Source organism: Dipodomys spectabilis, unplaced genomic scaffold, assembly GCF_019054845.1.
Source record: "Dipodomys spectabilis isolate Male_0828 unplaced genomic scaffold, ASM1905484v1 ptg000552l, whole genome shotgun sequence".
Lineage (NCBI taxonomy): Eukaryota > Metazoa > Chordata > Mammalia > Rodentia > Heteromyidae > Dipodomys > Dipodomys spectabilis.
In genome coordinates this window covers 319,206-344,375 of record NW_024871229.1, presented here as the reverse complement: position 1 = coordinate 344,375, position 25,170 = coordinate 319,206, and the positions used below count along the sequence as shown (strand labels likewise).

Sequence of the window (25,170 nt, the reverse complement as noted above, 5' to 3'; positions counted from 1 at the left end):
GTAGGTAGAGGACCGGTACATTTTCTTACAGGCTCCTAGTGCTAAAGAAAAGATATCCCACAAACCACTTCAAAAACCTTCCCATTACCAAGTACGGCAGGGCAGTTCGCCTTGCCGCCTCTCGAAAGCCACGCACCGACTTCTAACTTGGACTTACTGTTTCCAACTAAGAGAAGAAAAATAAGTGGCCAATTTTCTTAACTACCAATGAATTTTAAATTTTCTTATTTTACCTTTGTCTTACTGCAGTTGTCACAAGAAACATCTGGGTATTTCTTACAAAAATGAGGGTTAAATTCATTTTCACCAAAGTAAGCCAAAAGTTGTATTCTCCTGCATTCAGTTATATTTTCACAGTAATGTACCATGCTATACAAATTGTTGAAATGAGTTTCTCTTGTATGACGGTTTCCATCTTTTTCCACTGGAAAAGATAAAGAGCATAATAAAATGTACACATTATATGGGAAACTAGAGGAACATAAAGGCAATATTTTTTTTGTTTTTGTTTTTTGCTAGTCCTGGGGCTTAAACTTGGCACTGTCCCTGAGATTTGCTCAAGGATAGCACTCTACCCAAGTCACAGTGCCATTTCTGGCCATTTCTGCTTGTGTGGTACTGAAGAATTGAATCCAGGGCTTCATGCATGCTAGGCAAGCACTTTACCACTAAGCCATATTAAAAGCCCTATTCCAAGCCCACATAAAGGCAATATTAAATCCACAGAACCTCCCCTTTTTGAGAAGGAAAGGATAGAAACGAGTCATTGCATGAACACAGAACTTCCCCTTTTTGAGAAGGAAAGGGTAGAAAGGAGTCATTGCATGAACAAAGCGTCCACACAGCACCAGCAGGACTCTGCTCTCCTGGCAGAGCCTGTGCTCTTGGATTGTGCAATCAGATTGCTCACTACTGACTGTCCTGCTAGTTCTCTCCTCCAAGGTCACAAGGTAAAATTAAAGGAAACCCATGGGGGAAGCCATTTCTTCCTGTACTATGGTTCAAGGTCTGCCCAGGCTGGCTTCACATGAGCATCTATCAACTCCTAAGCTTGAGTGATTCCCTGGTTTCAGCTTCCCTAGTAGCTGGACCTCAGCATGAGCTACAGCACCTGATTTTCTTCCTTTTTTTTTTTTTTTTTTTTTGCAAGTCCTAGGGCTCCAACTCTGGCCTGGCTCTTCCCTGAGCTCTTTTTGCTCAAGGATAGAGCTCTACTACTTTGAGCCACAACTCCACTTCTGACTTTGTGGTGATTAATTGGAGATAAAGGTTGTCTCTCAGCCTTTCCTGCCCGGGCCGGCAGGATCCTCAGATCTCAGCCTCCGGGTAGCTAGGATGACAGGTATGAGCCAATGGCACCAGGCTGTGGCTCGGGGCTTAGCCTTTTTCTCTCAAGACTGACACTCCACCACTTGAGCCACACTTCCTGGTTATTCTCTGGGCTGGCTTTGAACCGTGATCCTCAGATCTCAGCCTCCTGAGTAGCTAGGATGACAGGTGTGAGCCGCCTGCGCCCGGCTGGCTTGTTTATTTCTAAAGCGGGACAGGATGGTGGTATGTGCGCACCATCATTTATCCTTGTCTTTGTTTGAAATACATATTATGCAAGGATGCATGAGAAAGCTGGGCCTGGAAGGATAAAAGGGCAAGGGTACACAGCACGGTTTGCAAATTGTCTGCTTTGTACATATCTGTATCATTTGAGCTTATATAACAAGCACATGCTACTTATATAGCAAAAATGAAGTAAAGTAAGATTTCTACTCTATATGAGCATCTGTATTTTTCTTGAACTACATAAGAAAACCAGGACACAAAGTATCACAATAGCTGGGTGCCAGTGGCTCACGCCTGTAATCCAAGCTACTGAGGAGGCTGAGATCTGAGGACCACGGTTCAAAGCCAGCCCGGGCACAAAAGCCCATGAGACACTCTTATCTTAACCACCAGAAAACCAGAAGTGGTGCTGTGGCCCAAGTGGTAGTGCACTCGTCTTGAGCTGAAGAAAGCAGGGATAGGGCCCAAGTCAAGAGTTCAAGCCCCATGACCGAACAAAAAAAAAACAAAAAACAAAAAAAACAAAAACCCACAACAATAACAACAAAGCAAAGTATCACAGTAACAAGAGTGGACTGGTCTCAGGGACAGGTGACAGAAGTCCCCAGTGGAGCCTGGCTTACTCATTATAAGTCTCTTCAGTCTGGTCACGTCATGATAGGTGTAGAAGAGCAGGCAGTGAGATATCTCCCCATCTCTCCCAGCCCTGCCGGACTCTTGGTAGTAACCCTCCACAGACTTAGGGAGAGATGCATGAATCACAAATCGCACGTCAGGTTTGTCAATCCCCATTCCAAATGCAATCGTCGCGCAGATAACCTGGTGTAAAGTCAAACCCTGTTAGATGCACGAAGTGTTAAGAGGAACATGCTGGCAGCAGACACTTCCCAAAGCTCAGCCCTTCTGTGACTGTAAAACGTACTCCTCGCACCACCTCCTGACTGTGCCTCTAAGACAGGATTCTCCTATTGATAACTTGGAGTTCCATTAAGACCCGAGGTGATAAAGATGCTCAGGATTGGCAGGGCCTCTCCTGTGTGGTATTACCATGGGCAGTGGCCAGATCCAGTGCAGTTCCGATGTGCGGGGGCAGTGCTGACATCATGAGCTGTGACACTGACTCAGAGGCGATGGGAGTGCAGAGGACAGAGGCACAGAGGCTCGGTGCCTACTCCCCTGCTCCGGGTCAGTTTCCTACAGCACTGGCCAATCACACACTGCTCTTTTATTTATTTTTATTTTTGGGTCCGGTCGTTGGGCTCGAACTCTGGGCCTGGGCACTGTCCCTCAGCTTTTCAGCTCAAGGCTAGTGCTCTACCACTTGAGCCACAGCACTACTTCCGGCTTTTTTCTTTTTGCTTATGTGGTGCTGAGGAATCGAACCCAGAGCCTCATGCATGCAAGGCAAGCACTCTACCACTGAGCCACCTTCCCAACCTGCTCCTCTATTTTTAAGAGCTGATTTCACAGTCAAAGCTTATAAAATTTTAGTTGAAACTAGAGAGAAGCCTGAGGAGCTGCTTATGCTAAAATAAAGAAAAGGCCAGGGACCATCTATGTGGGCCCAGATGAATTACTTGGTGAAAGTGAGGTGGTACTGGATTTCAGGAGCTTGATCACTCACTTGCAAATTTAGAATCTATTGGCTGGGAATGTGGTTTAGTGGTAACTCTACCACTTGCGTAGCATGCACGAAGCCCTGGGTTCCATTCCTCAGTACCACATAAGCAGAAAAAGCCAGAAGTGGCACTGTGGCTCAAGGTGTACAGTGCTAGCCTTGAGCAAAAGCACACTCAGAAACAGTGCCCAGGCCCCGAGTTCAAGACCAGGACTGGCAAAAAAAAAAAAAAATTTAGGACCTACTTAAGCCAGACCAAAATGTTCTATCTCAGGCAAAATTACATTACACCAATAAAGCTGCAAGTCTTTTTTTAGAACTTGAAAAAAAATGAATTGCTACCGCAAGAACAGGATTTCAAAAGCGACGAAGTATCTGGCAAGCAGACTGAGTCTTAATGACATGATTCAGCAGCCAGGGCATGAGGCCCTGCAAGCTGCTGGGCACAATGATCAACACAGGGCACAGCGGCGGCCTGCACTTGTCTAAATTTATGACACTTTGGTCCAAAGGAGCTCTTCCTGCAGAGAAAAAAATCTACTGTGGTCACCAGTGAGGACGAGGTGCCTGCCCACAGCTCCTCCAGTGAGGCCTGCGGGCCTGCAGCCTCCGGGGGTAGATAGGCATCTGGAGGCAAGGAGCTGGCTGCAGGCGCCCAGTAGGCCACGTGGTGCCAGCTCCTTCTGAAAGCTCTGACTTCTTTCACCAGAACTGGCTTTGTTGAACTGTAACTTCCCTCTTTATTTCTGTTTTAAAAACTTCAAGCAACAATTATCCTTTTGGAGGAAAACAACCAAGTTTTTTGTTTTTTTGGAGCTCTACCATTTGAGCCACACGTCCACTTACAGCCTTTTTTTTGGTCGGTCATGGGGCTCAAACTCTGGGCCTGGGTGCTGTCCCTCAGCTCTTCAGTTCAAGGCTAGTGTTCTACCACTTGAGCCACAGCGCCACTTCTGGTTTTCTGAGTGGTTTATTGGCGGTAAGTCTCATGAGATTCTTATCTCCTATTAATCACCGAGAAAGCTGGAAGTAGCAGAGCACTAGCCTTATACAACAAACATTCCTGCCCAGGCTAGCTTTGAACTGTGATTCTCAGATCTCAGCATTTAAGTAGCTAGGATGACAGGCATGAGCCGCACGTCCCTGGCACAATCTCCAGTCTTCTTGTGCGTGTTTGCTTGTGTGTTATGTAGGCCTGCTTCTTGTATGTGCTTATGTCTGAGCGTGTCACCTGGCAGCCATCCTGATTGATCCACTTGTGCTGCACCTCGTCCCTGGCAGAGTCGCTGAGGCCAGCATGGTAAGCCAGCGCAGCAAGGCCGTCCTTCTGTAACGTGTCGGCCATAGTGTCGCACTCGCGCCTGGAGAGGCAGTAGATTATCCCCGAGTCATCTGCCAGACACGGAAACAGCACTGAGAAGTCAACACACAGCAGCCTCAAGCAGAGCTCAGTGAGCTCACAGCACAGGACAAGGCACAGCAAGGAATTCGTGGCCCTGGAACCAGAATACAGGTTCTCCAGAGACCAGCGCCAAAGCAGGAAGGAGCCTTAACACAAGCCTAGAAGGTGCCGACCAAGGGCCATGTGTACCCGGAGCCTGGGAAATTGCTTTTGACTCAGTTTTCTCCCCAGGAAACTAACCTAGATTAAGTGGTACAGGACTTACACTAAGTTTTTATCATTTTAAAAATTAGAAATAATTTTAATGGGTAATATAAAGGGAACGATTAAGGCAGGACTGTGTAAAAGCTATGGGGAAATGCTCATGACATAGGGTGGCGTGGAAAACTACTCTGAACTCGAGTCTCACTTCAGCTAATACAACTCACAGGCAAACACGAGGGCAGGGCAGAGGCACTCAGCAAAGGGCTGCACCATCCACACTGACAGAGGCCAGAGGAAAGACACCAATTACAACACAGATGATAGGGTTGTTATTTAACCCAATGGGATTTGAGGGAATTGAGTTGCAAGATGCTGCTCTGTAAATAACAACTTAGTGCTACGATAATGAAAAAAAAAAAGGCTAATATGCAATATTTTATATTCTACTGTGGTATTAAATAAACATAGCTCATCACATGGCCCAACTCACATGGGTGATGCTTTCTGATCCACTCCAAGCAATCAAATGCTACTTTCTTAGGCTTTTTCGGTAATACGTAGTATTTCAGATTGTGCCTGTTAAAGCTCATACTAAACCTAAAAGAAGTGGCAAACATAAAATCAAGTTAATACAAACATAAAATTAAGAAAACAGTCACTGCTACAGCAAGGGAAATGACAGTCCTGACAAAATTCCTGAAGTTACTTGAGCTAATTTGGGCATGACAATCTGGGTTCCATTATATCTTGACTAAGGTTGTACTGAAGCTCATATTAAAAATGGTGAACAGGGGGCTGGGAAGGTGGCTCAGCGGTAGAGCACTTGCCTTGCATGCATGAGGCCCTGGGTTCAATTCCTCAGCACCACATAAGCAAAAAGAAAAACGCCGGAAGTGGCGCTGTGGCTCAAGTGGTAGAGCGCTAGCCTTGAGCTGAAGAGCTGAGGGACAGCGCCCAGGCCCAGAGTTCAGACCCCATGACCAGACCCAAAAAAAAAAGAAAGAAAGAAAAATGGTGAACAGGCCAGGTGCCGGTAGCTCACGCCTGTCATCCTAGCTACTCAGGAGGCTGAGATCTGAGGATCGCGGTTCAAAACCAGTCCAGGCAAGAAAGTCCCTGAGACTCTTACCTCCAATAAACCAATCAGAAAACTGGAAATGGTGCTATGAAGTGGCAGAGTGCTCACCTTGAGCTGAAGAGCTGAGGGACAGTGTTCAAGCCCAGAATTCAAGCCCCACAACAACAACAAAAAAAACAAAAACAAAAAACATTTCTAGGCCAAGCATGTCCATCTTGTGCCACTGGAAAGTGCTCTGTGAGATCTGGATTCAAGCGGCACTCTGCTTCTGTTTTAGGAACTAGGACCACTACTATAGTTCATGTGAACTGAAAACAAATCAGAATCTTTCAATGTGAGGAAATCGATCTACTTGGCTGATTGATTTGTCAACAAAGACTGGCTCCACTAATAAAGTTACACACCAGTCATTCTCCAGTATTTCAATGAGCTAATATGCAACCACAAAGTTTTGACAAAATGACATTTAATAACACATCACGCAATAAAAGCATCTTGTCAAAAAAAAAACCCCAAAACAATGTTTGGAGCCAAGTGCTATAGGCTCATGCCTATAATCCTAGCTACTAAGAAGGATGCAATCTGAGTATGATGGTTCAAAGTCAGTCAGGGGCCGGGCGCCAGTGGCTCACGCCTGCAATCCTAGCTACTCAGGAGACTGAGGTCTGAGGATCACGGTTCAAAGCCAGCCCGGGCAAGGAAAGTCCATGAGAGTCTTATCTCCAATAAACCATTCGAAAACCGGAAGTGGCACTGTGGCTCAAGTGGTAGAGCGCTCTCCTTGAGCTGAAGAGCTGAGGGACCGCGCCCAAGCCCAGAGTTCAAGCCCCACGACCGACAAAAAAAAAAGACAAAAAACAAAAAGTTAGTCAGGGAAGGAAAGTCTACGAGATTCTTATATCTGTCTAAATGGCCACCTAAAAATCAGAATTGGAGCTGTGGCTCAAAGTGGTAGAGCACTAGCCATGAGCAAAAAGAGTTCAGGAACAAGGCCCAGGCCCTGAGTTCAAGCCCGACAACTAACCCCTCCGCCCCGCCCCCCCCAAAAAAAAGGATTTGATTTCCCCAGCTTTTCCAAATACACTAGGCATAGGATACAGGGTCCTTGTCAAAAAACATAGTAAAAACATTTCATAATCATTAAAGAAGTTCCAGTCAAGTTTTAAAAGCATATATTTCCCACAAAAGTGAATAACTAATGATATTGCTTATTTTGCCAGTCAAATAGTTTCATAGTCTTTGCCTCCCACAAAATTTGGAGGATTTAATTGAGATGTCAGCTGACAGATCATTAAAAATAATTTTTGATGACAGATCATGATGTAATTTTGGCATATACTTCAGAGGAATTCAAATAATTGAGTGTTACTGCTATAATAAAATCCTTTCACTCTCATTCATGTTTATGTAAGTAACATTTCTCAGGGTTGACATTTATAAAAGAAGTACTGATTCAACTCATCTGTGGATATATGAACTAATTGAAAAACAAAAGTCCTATTTCATTAAAATACATACTAAAATTTATGCTCAAAATGATGTGTTTTTTTTGTTGTTGTTGTTGGTCATGGGGCTTTAAGTCTGGGCCTGGACACTGTCCTTCAGCTCTTCAGCTCAAGTCTAGCACTCTACCACTTGAGCCACAGCTCTGCTTCCAGCTTTTTCTGCTTATGTGGTGCTGAGGAATCAAACCTTGTACCTCATGCATCCAAAGCAAGCACTTACCACCGAGCCATCTTCCCAGCCCCAAAATTACGTTAAGCCTCTGATTATATAATATTTATCAAATTGAATTCTAGCAAATGGGAAAAAAATGTCAAAATACATGCAAGCTGGGCATGGTGGTACATAACTGTAGTCTCAGAAATTTGAGAAACAAAGGTGGAAGGATCAGTTGTAGCCTGGGAAACAGCAAGAGTATGTAAAAGAAACACATGCACACATGCGCACACACACATTGTTCCAATCATTTCTACGTGACCGATGACTTTAATAATTCAATGCAGATGAAACTTTTAATACAGATTAGAAGACCAATATGTATACTTTTCCTACAGTGATGTATAACATAGGCAAAAAAGTCTGTATATAAAATGACTGTCTTGGAGCTGAGAAGGTGGCTCAGTGGTAGAGCACTTGCCTTGCACACATGAGGCCCTGAGTTCAATTCCTCAGCACCACATAAACAGAAAAGGCCAGAAGTGGCACTATGGCTCAAGTGGTAGAGCACTAGCCTTGAGCTGAAGAGCTGAGGGACAGCACCCAGGCCCAGAGTTCAGCCCCACGACCAGACCCCCCCCCCCCCCCACCAAAAAAAAAAAAGTTCAGGAACAGTGCCCAGACCCTGAGTTCAAGCCCAGGGGCTGGCAAAACCAATCAATTAACCAATCAAACACTTCTACTCAATCTCTATGTGGAATGTTCAGACTAGGCAAAGAAATTTGGGGGCAGAAAGCAGTCGAGGGCTGCTGAGGGCAGAGGGGGAAGGCGTGGCTGGTAGTACGTATAGAATCTTTCAAGGGAGGCAGAAATGTCCCAGAGTTAGCAGTGGTGATGGTCCTACAGTGCTATGAACAAACCACAAACACCTCAATTACATAAATAGGTGAACTCTACTGCATCTAAATATAGCCGTCTAAACCTTTTAGAAAACCACCCACCCTGTAATACCTGCTTTCTTTATAAAACTGTCTGACGGCTCCTCGCTGCTGGTCTTTTCAATGGATATAATATTACATTGCCTTCTGAGTTCCAGCAGCCCGCACCTACATCTCCATCCACTACTTCTGCTTATGCATTTTGGAATAGAAATTAAAGGGTTTTGAGGTTTAAGCCATTACTGCAATACTTGCTAACTGCGTGAACTTCTCTAAGTTAATACCTTGCCTCCCTTTCTTTATCTGTCAAAGAGAAACAGGACATACACTTCCTAAAACTTGTTTTCGTACATAAAAAGCCACATGAAGTGCCCAGAGCAGTGCCTGGCACACTGGGTAGGCTAGGTACGAACAAGGCTTTAAATACTTGTGTCTGGACAACTTACACCTGCGGGCTGAGGATCTTCAGCTGGGTGAGGATGTCCTTTTGCACCCTGGGGTTCGCGGTGGCCGTGAGCGCCATCACGGGGACCAGAGGGAACTTCTGGCGAAGCATGTTCATTCGTTTGTAATCCTGACGGAAATCATGTCCCCACTAGTAGGAGAAAAACACAGCCTTTTCAGTGATTTGTATCTTGTGTCCAAGCCAACACGTCCCCCGGTTAAGAACCACGTTACTCTTCAGCAGGGCAGGCACTCCATGGGTGCGTCTGTCCCCAGGTCTGAAGATACAGACGTGAATGCCAGTATGAACAGACATCCCGAGGCAGAAGCGGGCTTACCTGACTGACACAATGTGCTTCATCAATAACGAAACGGGCCAAGAGCTTCCTCTCATACAAATTCTCCAGCGTGGAAATCAGCCTGTTACTCGCACACACCTAGACCAGCAACAAGAGATATTCAAACATATGGCCTCAATGTCTTTGCTGTCTTTAATTTCCATTACACTCAAAACCATATTAAAACTACCGTAAAAACACATTATTTCAATCTATGAAGAAAATAGAAGTAACAGGAAATGGCAAGAGAGACGTGAGAATGCTGGCCCTCATTCCAGTTTACTCCTTAGGTCAGTGGTGCTAGAATGTTCTTTGGCTTCAGCAACACTGGTGCCAGGATTAGAGGTGTGCTATGTGTGTGCATGTGGTTTGGGGAGAAGCAGGCAGGTACACAGCTCACATACAGATATATGTGATGATGCACTTGGTAGCACTGACCCCAACAGAGCCAGAAGCACTGAGCGCTAGCAGCAGCCAGCACATGCACCCCACTTGACAGTGACGAGAAAGCAGGGCTGGTGTGCCTACTGGCCAAATCTAGAATACCACTATCCATAATAAGAACTGATGGTAACCCAACAAATAAATCAAGAATCCTTGAGCTCTATCACATAAATAGGTGGGATAGAAGGGAAAGCTTTTTTCCTTATGGTTAAATATCAACTAAATCAGCTAATCCAAAACTTGGCGTATATCACAGTAAAATAACCGTGAGTGGAAGGTCAAACTGTGGTTAAGCGTGGTGTCCAACAGGACATCCGCACTCTCACATTAACCTACAGTAGGACAACAACTAACTACCAAGGAGGAAACCAGAGCTGGTGGCAGCGGGAGCTCTGGCAGGAACTGCCCTAACCCAGCGATCAGCTGTTGACGTCATCAGGAACAGATGAGTCAACACCAAATGCCTCTTGCTAGGACACACGAGACTTATCACATCTGGGGTGTTCCTGCCAAAGTGAACGACAAGGACGAAATGGGGGAACAGAGGGTCAAAACAAATGGACTGCATGCTTCAAAATCCCTGAGAGAAAAGGGACTAGCGTGGGAGTTTCTTCTGCCACAGGGGCAGTCACTGCAATCAGAAGACAGTTCACAGATTAAGAAATAGTTCTGTGTCAGTATACATCCCCTGAATTTGATTGATCATTATAGTATGGTCATAGGTGAGAATTGCTTATTTTTGAGAAATGCATACTGAAGTGTTTAGGATTAAAAGACTACTACATCAGCAATCAAATGTTTCAGGAACTAGAGAAAAGAATACATAATAAAGCAATTATAGTGAAATGCCACTAGTTTGGTTTTCTAAGTCAAAATTATATAGAAATTCTTTTTATCATACTGTACATTAAGAATTATACTTGGGGCACCGGTAGCTCACACCTGTAATCCTAGCTACTCAGGAGGCTGAGATCTGAGGATCTCGGTTCAAAGCCAGACTGGGCAGGGAAGTCTGTGAGACTCTTTTTTTCCCCCCTTGCTTGTGGGTTTTGAATTCTGGGCCTGGGTGCTGTCCCTGAGCTCTTCAGCTCAACGCAAGTACTCTACCCTTGAGCCATAGCACCACTTCCGGTTTTCTGGTGGTTAATTGGAGATAGAGTCTCATGCCTGGGCTGCTTTGAACCAGGATCCTCAGATCTCAGCCTACTGAGTAGCTAGGATTACAAGCATGAGCCACTGGTACCCGGCTATCTGTGAGACTTATCTCCAACTAACCACCAGAAAACAGGAAGTGGCACTGTGGCTCAAATGGTAGAGCACTTAGCCTTGATCTGAAGAGCTCAGGAACAGCGTCCAGGACTGGAGTTTAAACCCAACGACTGACAAAAAAAAAGATGATGCCATAGTTTTAAAAGCATATGTGTTCTAGTGGCCTGTAATATTACTTTTTTTTTTTTTTTTGGGGGGGGGGGGCAGTCATGATGCTTAAACTCAGGGCCTGGGCACTGCCTCTGACCTTTTGCTCAAGGCTAGCACTCTACCACTTGAAACACATTGCCACTTCTGGCTTCTGTTTATGTGGTTCTGAAAATCAAACCAGGGCTTCATGCATGCTAGGCAAGCACTCTAACACTGAGCCACCTTCCCAGGCCCAATGTTACATTTTAAAATAATGATATAATACAAACCTTCTCTGGGGTGACATAGAGAAGTTTAATAATTGGGTCCTTCTTTGATAACTGGAGGTAAATGCTTGCAGCTTCTGCATCAGTCTTATCACCGGTTAGATATGTAGCTGTAATCTAAGTGTAAAGGCAACAGACAACTTTAATTTTAAAAATTCTAAAGGTCATAGATCACAATTTATATATACATATGTGTGTGTGTCTTTATTAAGCATAACTCAAAACACCCTCCTCAGCCAGGCATGGTGATGCATGCCTATAACCCCAGTACACAGGAGGTCGAGGCAGGAGAACGGAGAGTTAGAAGTCAGTCTGAGATATACCAAAACCTTATACACATACAAAAAAGCTCCTGCAGTTATCAGGAGGCTGAGGTCTGGAGAACTGCTGTTTGAAGCAAGCCCAAGCAGAAAAGTCTGCAAGACTATCTCAAAAAAAAAAAAAAAAAAATTAACTAGCCGGGCACCAGTGGCTCACGCCTGTAATCCTAGCTATTCAGGAGACTGAGCTCTGAGGATCACCGTTCAAAGCCAGCCTAGGCAGGAAAGTCCGTGAGACCCTTATCTCCAATTAACCCCTAGAAAACCAAAAGTGGCGCTGTGGCTCAAAGTGGTAGAGCAGGGCTGGGAAGGTGGCTCAGTGGTAGAGCGCTTGCCTTGCATGCATGAGGCCCTGGGTTCGATTCCTTAGCACCACATAAGCAAAAAGAAAAAAGCCAGAACTGGCGCTGTGGCTCAAGTAGTAGAGCGCTAGCCTTGAGCTGAAGAGCTGAGGGACAGCGCCCAGGCCCAGAGTTCAAGTCCCAGGACCGGACCCCCCTCCCCAAAAAAAGTGGTAGAGCAATAGCCTTGAGCTTAAGAGCTGAGGGACAGTGCCCAGGCCCAGAGTTCAAGCCCCAGGACAGATAAAACAGTAACAACAACAACAAAATTAACCAGCTGAAAGCAGGGTTTTTCCTTTACTCTTTGTTTTGTTTTGTTTTGTTTTTTTTGGTCCGGTCGTGGGGCTTGAACTCTGGGCCTGGGCGCTGTCCCTCAGCTCTGCAGCTCAAGGCTAGTGCTCTACCACTTGAGCCACAGCGCCACTTCCGGCTTTTTTCCTTTACTCTTTGTAACTGCAAAGGCAACCATGAGTTTAGTATCCAAGAGATTCCTGTCCTAACACAAAGCTACTTTTTTAGGTAAATGCAACTTTGAAATTTTAGTACAGTGACAACAAAAGGACCACACAGAATGGCGCGGGTAACATGGTGACTGTCCCTGCACCACCGTCCTTGGAAGAATACCAAGCCGTTTGTCTCAATGAGGCGTGATGACTCATAGCCCTGCACCAGTTCTGCTGATGGCAGTATGAAGGATTTAGTAGAATGTAGGCATGATACTTCCCTCAGCTCGGCTAGGAGGAAAACAACATGTGTGAGCATGCACAAGGGGAAGAAAATCATGTTGATCTGGCAGTAGTAAAACCCAATTCTATTTTTTTTTTTAATCTTTTTTTTTTGGTCCAGTTGTGGGGCCTGAACTCTGGGCCTGAGCACTGTCCCTCAGCTCTTCAGCTCAAGGCTAGTGCCCTACCACTTGAGCCACAGCGCCATTTCCGGCTTTTTTCTTTTTGCTTATGTGGTGCTGAGGAATTGAAGCCAGGGCCTCATGCATGCAAGGCAAGTGCTCTACCACTGAGCCACCTTCCCAGCCCCCTTTTCTCTCTCTCTCTCTCTTTTGTCGGTCGTGGGGCTTGAACTCTGGGCCTGGGCGCTGTCCCTCATCTCTTCAGCTCAAGGTTAGTGCTCTACAACTTGATCCACTGCGCCATCCTTTTTCTGCCATCCTTTTTCTGAGTAGTTTATTGGAGATAAGAGTCTCACAGACTTTCCTGCCCCGGATGGCTCTGAACTATGATCTCAGATCTCCGCCTCCTGAGTAGCTAGGATTACAGGCGTGAGCCAACTTGCCCAGCTAAAAGTTCTTAATACATTCATGTTGTCTTCTTTTTGGGTGTTAGTCTGGGGCTTGAACTAGTCCTTTACCTCATGCTTTTACTTGGCTTTCATGATTCGCACTCTACCCCTTGAGCCCCACGTTTTTATTTTTATTTTTTGTCGGTTGTGGGGCTTGAACTCGGCCTGGACTCTGAGCTCTTCAGCTCAAGGCTAATGCTCTACCACTTGAACCACAGCGCCACTTCTGGTCTTCTGGTCGTTTATTGAAGGTAAGTCTCATGAACTTTCCTGCCTGTGCTGACGTTGAAGCATGATCCTTAGATTGCTAGGATTACAATTACAAGCATGAACCACTGGCGCCTGGCTTCATGGTTATTTTTTGGAGATGGAGTCTCACAGCTACTCTCCTGTGCATGCTACGCTAGTGCACTACCACTGAACTATATCTCCAAATAATTTATAAATGATTCTGCCAATTTATAAACGACTTAATAAAAGTATCTACAGTAATGAAGCGTTTTCTGTAGCACTTTTATGGTGCTTTTATGTTTTAACTTACATCCAATGAAGTCAGCTTTTGAACTTGATCTACTATTAATGATCTCAAGGGAGAAATGACAATAGTGACTCCAGGCGAAACACAGGCAGGCAGCTGGTAACACAAGCTTTTACCACCTCCTGAAAGAAAAAGGATGAAAAAATCCATTAGCTTCCATCTTTTTGTTTGGCTTTTGTGTGTGTGTATGATAAATTGAACCCAGGGCTTCATGCATGCTAGGCAAGCACTCTACCACTGAGCCATATTCCCAGCCCTGAGCTGGAAATCTTGTAAGAGGTAAAAACCTTATCATGTCACCAACCAGAAAACAGAAGACATGAGGTAATAAACTTCCTATGCGTGAAAGGTTCAGGGGATCCCTAAAAGATAAGAATCTTGTGTAGGTGTTAACATCTGCCAATGGATTCCTGCCAATTCATATCTAAAAATACATACCAGTGGGCATTAGGATAAAGCAGTCTTCACCGAGCAGTGCAGCGTTGATTGCCTCTAGCTGATTAGTTCTAAAATTATGTAGGCCAAACTTTTTATGAAAAATTGTCATCATTTCTTTTGTATGAGGAAAATCGAGGCTTTGGAAGCGTTCATGTTTCACATTTCTGGAGGTGAAATTCTGCGCCAACTTGTCTATGAAAACAATCAACATTAAGAAGAATCAGTGTGTGAATCCAACACAGGTCAGCCTGTGTTACAGAGTCCTATCCTTGCACAACGGAGGGTCAGCTCCCCACAGCACTCTCCCTGTTCCTGAGGCTTCCCCGCCAACTGGCCCCAAGGCCACCAGAGATTGTAAGGACTGAAATCCAGTCTTTCATTACAGTCCTGTCATCATTACTGTGTTGTCCTCCTCCTCCTCCTCTTCTTCTTGATAACCATGGTTTTTCTACTTGCCTTATTTACTGGTTTACGTACTTGTTTATTTTGCAGTGCTGGGATCAAATCCAGGGCCTTGCGCATGCTCTGCCACGGAGCAGAGCTCTACCTCCAGCTCCCCTGCTGGCTTTAAATTCCCTTTGTTGGCCCCACTTCCACTGTCCCTTAAGTTTGAAGCTCTTCAGACTCTTGGGACTGCGCTCTTCACAATGTTCTTTGGAATAATTCCGGTCCTGCGATCTCAAACACACCCTGTGTGTGAGCAGGCCTAGCTCTCTCCTGCTGTGCCCTCAGCTCCATCCTGCGTAGCTCTCCTGGTCTCTGAGCATTCCTATCCCAGTGCATGAACAACCAACCGTCAGCCCAAGTTTTAAAATAGCCTCCTCAGCTTTTCTCTAAATCTGACTCTGCCTCCTGACTATTTCTGTGAATGGTGTCACAGGTTTTTCTGCGTAGCTGAGACCTCGGCCTCCTGCACTTTACCTCTTCCCACCCCGACACCTCCGCTGGCAGGGGGGAGGCTGTGCAACCTCAGTCCTCAGTGTGCTTAAGGCTGGCTCCCTGGGGAACATGAGGTACTCACACCCATTCCGGCAGCTACTCTCACTCCCAACACTCAAGTGTCTCAAGGATAATTACAGACATCAAGTACGACATACACTAGCATGACACCAAAATAAATCCATTAACGGTTAGTTTAAAGGTCAACAGCCTAACTGTAAGAACCATCTCCAAGGTATTACATCATCAACGATGAAAATAGGAACACTATACTTCATGCAAGTTTGCATGGTACTCTGCTTCAGTAAAAACTACCTAGTGTGAACTTTATGGGGCTGAGGTAAGGTTTTAAAATTAGTTTTGGCTGCACTGGGGCCTTCTTCAGTAGCTAAGTCCACGCCTCTCAGAACTCCTCATTCTGCTGGGGGCTCCCGCAGGGCGTCCATAGCCCTCTCAGAAACCACGCAGGACACTGTCCATGACCGGCACCCAGCCAGTGTTACTGAAGGGAAGAGGGTCTAGGCCCAAGGGAATAATTTGATTGCTTTAAGAAACTTGACTTCATGGGCTGGGAAGGTGGCTCAGTGGTAGAGTGCTTGCCTTGCATTCATGAGGCCCTGGGTTCGATTCCCAGCACCACATAAGCAAAAAGAAAAGCCAGAAGTGGCACTGGGGCTCAAGTGGTAGAGTGCTAGCCTTGAGCTGAAGAGCTGAGGGACAGCGCCCAGGCCCAGAGTTCAGGCCCCATGACTGGACGCAAAAAAAAAAAAAAAAAAGAAACTTGACTTCACAACCTCAGACTACAGTAGTTTAATATTTCAAGACATGTGTCTATAATCATTTCTCATCAATCCAGAACTCAAAAAATAGATACAGTTTCAGGTTAAACATTCATCTTTTCTTTCTTGTTCATCTCCAAGCCATTAAAAACTTGTCTTCATGAGCTTCATTGTTTTAGGGACTAAAAATGTTCATCTAAAGGCAAAGCACACTTGTAATGACTTTGGAGCTTTACTACAATAGGTTATAATTACACATTTTATAAAACTACAGCTGCTGCAGACACAAAGAGCAACTTGCTTTTGAAATTGTGATTTGTAATTCATATTATCTGTACAAATTTGCATAAAACAATGTGGCTTTCAAGCAATGATGGCTTGCTGTGCTTTTTCTTATACAATTTCTATTTTGGATAGTTTTGTTTTCCTGTAATATTTAAGTATTCAATTTATCTTAAACTTACCGGCGTAATTCTGAACTGCCTCTGAGCTTTTCTTTTGAGCCCCAGAGGCCTCTGGAAGGCAGTGTGTTTTGGCTGATAGGGATTTCACTGGCCCACCTTCCCTGACAGGAGGGTAGACAGCTGTGGAAGGCTTGCTGGCTGGCAAATTCTGCATGATGTTCTCCCAGTCATCATCATCATCAAAGTCATCTATGTCAAAGTCATCCACATCACAGGAAGTCGGGGCTTCTCTTGCTAAGTTATCTCCTGAAGCTGGATGCTTACTCAGATCTTTCACAGTGGTGCTTGTGAGAGCATTTCCCAGGAAGTATGAGCTTTCATTTCTTCTCTCTCTACTTGGCGTTTCTGCCCACTTGCTGCTCACAAAGGCCTTCTGTGAACGGGAACTGAATGACGGGCTTTCAAACAGCTCCTTGGTGGAGGCTGACAGACCTGTCTTTCCTGGGGCAGTAGACAGTACATTTTCCCCAATGGACAGAGAATTTGAGGGAAGATATGGAAACTTTAACTCCACAGAACCCTCCAGAGGGCAGGAATCACCCCCCACAGAGATACCAAGTGAGTCATGCCTGTGTTTCCACACACCACTGAGAAGACTCACATCTTTCCTAGTAAAATCCACTTCTGCTAGGAGTTTCCTTCTGAAGACAGAAAAGAAACAATGTAAGTTGTTTGCTATGAATGTTGATCTTCACATCTTAAACCAAATGGAAAGTGTAGTGATCTATAATTCTATTTCCCCAGTCTCTTAACATCTGAATATAAACCTAAAGGAATGGTTTGAAAGGTAAAACCTGATGAAATTATCCTTATGCAATTTCTGGTTCAGACAACCTGGACGGATTGCCTGTTCATTTCTGGACTCAGAGGTGGAGATACAATCGGACCTATGGCAGGAGGGAAGGGTCATGATACCTCTGGTCCCGCAACTGTAGCAGCTGGTCCCCACAGTCCAAAGATGTCAGTTCATCTACTCGCATGGTGTCAACCACCCTACAGATGCGCTCCATCACCTGAATAAGCTGCTCCTGGAGACAGGTCCGTCTGGCTGTAAAGCAATTGTAAACAAGAGAGCAAGAGGATAACTCCCAGGGCTTAAAGCATACACCCGACACGGAGTTATATCCCCAAGCCCTCCTTGCCTTAAAAAAAAAAAAAAAAATCAAGCCATGTAACTAAGAAACAGAATTTCAAAGTTGATATTTTTTTAGATGAAGGGAGAAGACAAATGCTGTAGGGCAGCAATGGGAAATCACTGAAGTCCGCTCCAGGTGGGTGTGGGGGACCAGTGTTCTCAGGGGACGAGGAGAGACAGAAAGGGAAGGAAACACCCAAAGAAAGAAGGAACCATGGGTGGGGGTGGGGGACGGGGACTTGAAGGGGAAGAGAGTGGGAGAGAGGAAGGAGCACTGTGACAGGACCACGACCCCGAGACCACAGGCAGGAGAATGCCCAGGCAAGCTTGCATAGAGAGCACAGGAAGCCAGGCAGGAGACGGGGTGCAGGGGGACTGGGCTCCTATCACTTCTGTGTCCTGTAAAGGAAAACGAATGTCAGAGTGGAAAGCATGGAACAGCAGCAGCCTGGAGTGGCGGCAGGAGCTGGACAGCAGGAAGAGCTCAGTCTCCCTGCCAGTCTCAGACGACAAATGAGATCTGAGCCCAGCGGATGACACACGAGGCATCCGCGAGTACGGGAGTGCAAGGAAAGTGATCATAAAGTTAGCAAGAGTTCATCAAAACAGAGCCTGTGTCAATGTTTTTCCTTTTTGGAAAGTTTAGTAGACCTACAGATAACAAGAGCTACTCAGAAAGGAAGATACAAGAGTCTGCATAAAAGACTAAGAGCTGGGGCTGGGAAGGTGGCTCAGTGGTAGAGCGCGTGCCTTTCATGCATGAGGCCCTGGGTTCGATTCCACAGTACCACATAAGCAGAAAAAGCTGGAAGTGGCGCTGTGGCTCAAGTGGTAGAGCGCTAGCCTCGAGCTGAAGAGCTGAGGGACAGCGCCCAGACCCAGAGTTCAAGCCTGACAAAAAAAAAAAAAGACTGCGAGCTGGGCATGGCGATCCACTTGTGATCCCAGCACTCAAGCTCCAAAACAGTTTCACATGGGGAGGCTTCGCCCCAAAGCAGGCCCGCCCATTCCCTCTCGCTGTCTCTGACCTTGACCTCTTTGGAGTCCTACAACGCAGTCTTTTAATCTCAGTGGAGAAGTTTCCCAGGGGCAGATCTCTAAGGAGGTGAAGAAGTGGTCATGAGGAAGGCTATGAGCCTAGAGGAAGGCCGCTATGACCCTGCCAGAGCCCTGGGCCAGAATCCTCTTCTCAGTCACACGGAATGATGCAGCGCGGGCAATGTGGGGCGATCAGGGTGAGCCCCAGAGCCCCAACTCTGCTGCTATCTCTGCCTGCGGCCAGAAGTTATTTAACTTTCTTGTGCCTTCATTTCCCGACTTGTAAGATAGAGAACAGAAACCACCTAAGGGGCTGGCATAATTATGGACTCAGTGACTTTACTATAGGGCACTTAGAAGAGGGCTAAGAGGCTGGGAAGATGGCTCAGTGGTAGAGTGCTTGCCTTGCATGCCCGAGGCCCTGGGTTCGATCCTCAGGGGTGGTGGTGGTGGTGGCTAGATGTGAGATATTTCGGGAACATCTCTAGCCACACATTCAGAGACCAAAATACAGAGGAGTTCTGAGGAGACAGAAAGAACACAGAGTACTACACATGCGCCATGAGCACATGTGCTGTAAGTTCAGCATCTGCTCTGTATAACTAATGCAATCAAGTACGCTAAACTGTCAAACAGAACGGCAGGTCTCTCAGAAGTCTCATAAAAGAGCTCTTGAAAACTGACTTGGTACAGATGATGTATTCCACAGAAAAGTTAAAGATAAAAATGGAGAAAATCCCTAAAAGAAGTAGTCAAGTGTTGGTCTGCCATTGGGAGTGTGAGGGGCACAGACATGGAGGGACAAAGGGTGAACAAATAAATGCGGCAGTGGCACTCACTAGACACCACGTTAAAAAGGAATTATACAATTTGTGGATGGGGATGGGAGGGAAAAACTGCGAGAGCAAGAGGGGTGACACTGCCCGGAAAGAAAGGTGCTCACACCCGTCCTCCTAGCTGCTCAGGAGGCTGAGATCTGAGGATCACGATTGGAAGCCAGCCAGGCAGGAAAGTCCATGAGACTCTTATATCTAATTAACCACCAGAAAACCAGAAGTGGTGCTATGGCTCAAAGTCGTAGAGCACTAGCCTTGCACAAAAGAACTCAGGGACAGTGCCCAGGCCCCGAGTTCAAGCCCCCATTACTAACATAATAATTTTTTAATTTTTTTTTTTTTGTCAGTCGTGGGGCTTGAACTCTGGGCCTGGGCGCTGTCCCTCAGCTCTTCAGCTCAAGGCGAGCGCTCTACCACTTGAGCTACAGCGCCACTTCCGGTTTTCTGGTGGTTTATTGGAGATAGGAGTTTCATGGTCTCTCCTGCCCGGGCTGGCTTTGAACCGCGATCCTCAGATCTCAGCCTCCTGAGTAGCTAGGATTACAGGCGTGAGCCACCAGCGCCCGGCTCTAACATAATAATTTTTTAAAAAAGAAATGTGCACATTACCTGACTTACAAAATTGTAACCTCTCTGTACATCACTGTTATAACACTCAGAAGTAAAAAATAAAAATAAAAAAGCAAGGGCTGGGAAGGTGGCTCAGTGACAGAGCGCTTGCCTTGCATTCATAAGGCCCTGGGTTCGATTCTTCAGCACCACATAAGCAGAAAAAATAAAAAGGCAGAAGTGGCGCTGTGGCCCAAGTCGTAGAGCGCTAGCCTTGAGCTTAAGAGCTGAGGGACAGTGCCCAGGCCCAGAGTTCAGGCCCACAACCAGACCCAATAAATAAATAAATAAGCAAGCAAGCAAGTTAGAAGATGCATAGATAATTCATGGAGGTCTAACATCCCATCAACACAAATTCTGGGAAAAAGAAATAAAACTATTCCCAGAAAAAAATTCAGACAAAAGCGCAACCAGTTTTCGACTGAAAGTACTCTGGAAAGTAGGAAGCAGGGGTGGAAAGGGGACTGCTGTTGTTCAGAGGTTTACAGAATTACTAGATCGTGGGGCTGGGAATGTGGCTTAGTGGTCGAGTGCTTGCCTAGCATGAAGATGCCCTGGGTTTGATTCAATTCCTCAGTACCACATACACAAAAAGCCAGAAGTGGTGCTGTGGCTCAAGTGGTAAAGTGCTAGCCTGGAGCAAAAGAAGCCCAGGAACAGTGCCCAGACCATGAGCACAAGCCCCAGGACTGGCCAAAAAAAAAAAAAGAACAGTTAGTTGGAAGGCCTGGGACTAGGGAGAAAACTAGGAGCTTCACATTTACATCAAAGGACTGAACCTACAGGGAGGCCAATTCTGGCTCGGCATGTGAAGTGATTTTTCAACAAGCTGCAGTTTCAAGGCAGAATGAGCCTGGTTGGGGTCCTAAATTTCTGAGCTGTCCGAGCACATGCTGGCTGCCCAGTGCACCACGATGGTTTATATCAAAATGAGAGGCACCATACATTTACCATTTTACACTTCACAGCCATAGGATGAAAATACATAAGCTAGAAATAAGCAGCTGAAACGACGTGGCTAATACCATAATTATGTACCACATATGTCTGTACCGTCACAGTCTACACTGGTTTCCAGATCAGGCTCCTGCCCGGCAATTTTCTCTGGTTTTGATAAGAGATCTTTTTCTTGGTCAGAGGCATCAAAATCCTTTAACACACTACAAAAAAAAAAAAAAAAAGGAAGTTAAAACAAATCAAACAAATGCATACCTTCCCCTAACACTATCCTGATTGGTGAGATGCTGTGTAACGGACGCATGGCTTATCTCCTATTCGTCTGCAGGTGTCCCATCTTCTGGTCCCAAGAGACAGCGTACATGTTTTAGAAGCACAGGCTCCTGTTGCGCAGCGTGCTTCCGCTCCTCACAGGCCTGCACCAGCTAGGTTAGGAGGGTGCCGCTGCTTCCCCTTGATTGGGAAAACCTGCCACCCAGGCTCTTTGCACACAGACAACACCTGCTCTTACAGGCCCAACCCAAATTCTCTAGAAAGTGGTTACTAAGAGCTCCCTCTGAGATTCCAAAGCGTTTTATCTGTACTTCCTGTATTATGTCAGCATGTATTTTATTTTTTCTGAACCTCAAAAGGTTGTGCAAGAGGCTTAAGTGTAAGTTGTTTGTCTAAGTGTGCAGCATTTTGAGCAAGTCATGCTTGCCACCTCACAGAGCTCCCACTCCCCGATCACACGTGCACACCAGCGTGCTGACCGCCTCCCGTATCTCATGTGTACTGAGTGTTCTATTCCCTTTATCACACGCGCACACCAGCGTGCTGACCGCCTCCCGTATCTCATGTGTACTGAGTGTTCTATTCCCTTTATCACACGCGCACACCAGCGTGCTGACCGCCTCCCGTATCTCATGTGTACCAGTGTTCTATTTCCTTTATCACACGTGCACACCAGCGTGCTGACCGCCTCCCGTATCTCATGTGTACTGAGTGTTCTATTTCCTTTATCACACACGCACACCAGCGTGCCGACCGCTTCCCTCATCACACGTGTACACCAAGTGTGCTGATGGAACCCGTTCTCCTTTCCATTCCTAAGCCCACAACCTGTCAATAAATATTGTGTGTGTGCAACTGACTCATACAGACTATACGGTCAGTCTGGGATTGCTGTTGTTAGCTCAAATGGTAGGCTGCCTACTAAGCAAGGTTGAGGCCCTGATATAAAATAACGCCAAACAGATAGACAAATAAATACCAACCCATGGGCCAGGCGCCAGTGGCTCATGCACCAGTGGCTCACGCCTATAATCTTAGCTACTCAGGAGGCTGAGATCTGAGGATCGTGGGTCAAAGCAGCCTAGGCAAGAAAGTCTGTGAGACTCTTATCTCCAATTAACTACCAGAAAACTGAAGTGGTGCCGTGGCTCAAGTGGTAGAGCACTCCCTTGAGCTGAAGAGCTGAGGGACAGCACCCAGGCCCAGAGTTCAAGCCCCACAACTGCCAAAAAAAAAAAAAAGTAACACGTGGGGGCTGGAAATGTGGCTTAGTGGTAGAGATCTTGCCTAACACGCATGAAGCCCTGGGTTCAATTCCTCTATACCACATAAACAACCAAAAAAGCTGGAAGGGGCACTGTGGCTCAAGTGGTAGAGTGCTAGCCTTGAGCAAAGGAGGTTCAGGGACAATGCCCAGGCCCTGAGTTGAAGCCCCAGGACTGGCAAAAAAAAAAAAAAAAAGTAAATGGAGTGGGGCACCTGTAGCTCATGTCTATAATCCTACCTACTCAGAAGGCTGAGACCCGAGAACCATGGTTTGAAGCCGGCCTGGGCAGGAAAGTCTATAAAACTCTTCTCTCCAATTAACCACCAAAATAGCCATAAATGGAGCTATAGCTCAGGTTATAGAGCACTATCCTTGAGCAAAAAAGCTCAGGGAGAGTACCAAGGCCCTAAGTCCAAGCTCCAGGACCAGCAAACACACACAAAATACCCTTACAGAGAAATGATATCACAAAGGTAAGGCGCATTACTTAAGGTAACCTAGAAACAAACAAGAGGGTTTATGAGCTATTATTTTACCTAAGGCATTTAGAAGAAGTAGCAGAAGAAATGCTCTCTTCCTCTGGCGATGGTGGAACAAAATCGACATCGTAGTCATCATCTAGCTCAATACACGGGCCCTGCTGGGCAGAAGGCGGTTCAGCCCCCTCCACAAGCTGCTTCCTGTCCCTGCTACCTACAGGCAAACAGCGGATAGCTTAAGTCACTGCAGTAATTGATCACACAGAAGAGGTGGGAACGTGCAGGAGAAAGCCCTGGGTAAGTCACAGCTTCCTTGAGCACCGTGGGGGCTGGGAAGGATGCATGGGGAGCAGCAGCCCTGGGAGCCCCGTGAGAAGGCTGGTGGAAGCCAGTGAGGGTGGTTCTGTGTGGCTGGTGTAGGTGGTGGGCCTAAGCTAAAGGCTGTGGTCATCTCAGGTAGAAAAGTCCACACCAGACTCTGTCTCCAATTAGCCAACAAAAAGCAGGGCTAGAGCAATGGCTCAAGTGCTAGAGGGCCAGCCAAGCAAGTTTAGCAAACACAAGGCCCTGAATTCCAAACCTGGTACCAGAAAAAGAAAGTAATTTCACTAAAAGAGTGATTTGGGCTGGGATGTAGCTCAGTGGCAAAGCACTTACCTAGCAAGTGCAACGTCCTGGGTTCGATCCCCAGTACCAAAAAAGAAAAGATGAAAAAAATAAAAGAGTGACTTTTACCTCTTTCATCCTCCAAATGAGTTTCTGAAGTGTGACTTTCCTGAGAGTCTTTATTTAAAAGCACGTCGGAAGTGGAGTCTTCATCGATGCAAATCACAGCACTACGGAAGGATCCCGTCTCATCCTTCTGTTCTTCAGTTAAATCAATTTGCTGGCTTTCAGAGGAAGAAGTCAAATCCACCTGTACTGCGAGTGCTTTATGAGGTGATGCCTTCACAAAGTTTCTCTTGCCTTGTCTTGATTTCTGGGCCGTGCTCACTCTGACGAAGCAGCCTCGGGCTGGGGTGGCAAAGGCTTTGGAAGTGGAGGAAGTGTCGAAGTCATCTCGATCATCCCAGTGGCTGGGAGAGCTCGAAGAATCCAGGGAGGAACTAAACTCTAACTTCTTGAAAGGAGCATCTTGGGGGATCCTCGCAGCAGGTGTGTTTTGTCGTGATAGAACGGCAGGTGGTGACCACGACAAACCTGGTGACGGTGGTTTTACGCCAGTTCCCTGTCCCACTGGAGTGCTTTTAAAGCAGCTGCCGACCCCTGCCTGCTGCCTGGGGGCGCAGGGCAGAGGCTGGCTGAAGGAGAAAGCCTTGGACACGTTCACATCTTGGTCACTCAACACCGGTGTTCTTGCTATTGACACACTTGCCACAGATGCATCGCTGTCGGACGATGTTTTCTTTTTAAAAGTAAAACCTCTGAAGAAGAACGGGGAGACTGAATTAGATGAATGCATTTCTTTTTGTGACTGGGGGCTGAGCTGAGCCCAGGGCACGCTAAACCTTTCTACCTCTGAGCCCCCCAGCCCTTAGCTGTGCTCATTAACAAACCCACCACTCCACAAAACTATTCGTTTTTTGCGGTTTGATTTTTCCTACTTCAATGACAAGTTACTTTCATTGTACCACAAAAGGACCAAGGATCTATCTCCCTCTGTGATTTAAAATTTTTCACCTGACTTAAACTTAAATTAAGGTTATGTGGTACGCTCTGATTCTTCCTGCTTAGAGGCTAAATTATTCCATTTGGAGAGTTCCTGCTTGATCTCAGGCCGGTAGTATTGATTAACAGCATCTCCAGAACATGGGGCTGGCATACCTCAACAGTGGCTACTTTTTGTTACTCTGATAAAATTTAAGGGAAAAAGAGTTAAAAAACCGTTAGCAGCGCTGAGCCCTGCAGGGCAGAGTCCTGACTGGCTGCTGGGTTAATGGCAGGGAGGTCAGCAAAACTTTGAAGCTTCACAAGCCTAAGCTGTCTGCAGCCACTACAGACACAGCGTGTAATGCAAATCAGTATTAGGAACTGATAGTTCCCTTCTATACCATTTCACCAAGGATACAAAATTAAAATGGAATGTATACCTGA

General features: G+C 46.1%; 1 protein-coding gene across 3 annotated transcripts in view; it reads right to left on the bottom strand.

Annotated features, from left to right (window-relative positions):
- The window catches only part of Blm (BLM RecQ like helicase), a 51,746-nt gene that overhangs the window by 17,877 nt on the left and 8,699 nt on the right, over nt 1-25,170 (bottom strand). For 2 of the 3 annotated variants that reach the window (XM_042670467.1, XM_042670469.1), the window contains exons 3-16: nt 23,812-24,500; nt 23,134-23,290; nt 21,139-21,260; nt 17,398-17,530; nt 16,483-17,123; nt 14,301-14,492; nt 13,866-13,984; nt 11,371-11,484; nt 9,239-9,337; nt 8,903-9,051; nt 5,272-5,378; nt 4,407-4,567; nt 2,181-2,376; nt 234-424 (exon numbers count right to left, since the gene is read on the bottom strand). In XM_042670467.1, coding sequence (XP_042526401.1) covers nt 234-424; nt 2,181-2,376; nt 4,407-4,567; nt 5,272-5,378; nt 8,903-9,051; nt 9,239-9,337; nt 11,371-11,484; nt 13,866-13,984; nt 14,301-14,492; nt 16,483-17,123; nt 17,398-17,530; nt 21,139-21,260; nt 23,134-23,290; nt 23,812-24,500 — 3,070 coding nt within the window. The remainder of the gene's footprint in view (nt 1-233; nt 425-2,180; nt 2,377-4,406; nt 4,568-5,271; nt 5,379-8,902; nt 9,052-9,238; nt 9,338-11,370; nt 11,485-13,865; nt 13,985-14,300; nt 14,493-16,482; nt 17,124-17,397; nt 17,531-21,138; nt 21,261-23,133; nt 23,291-23,811; nt 24,501-25,170) is intronic. The other variant, XM_042670468.1, reaches the window with a different exon arrangement.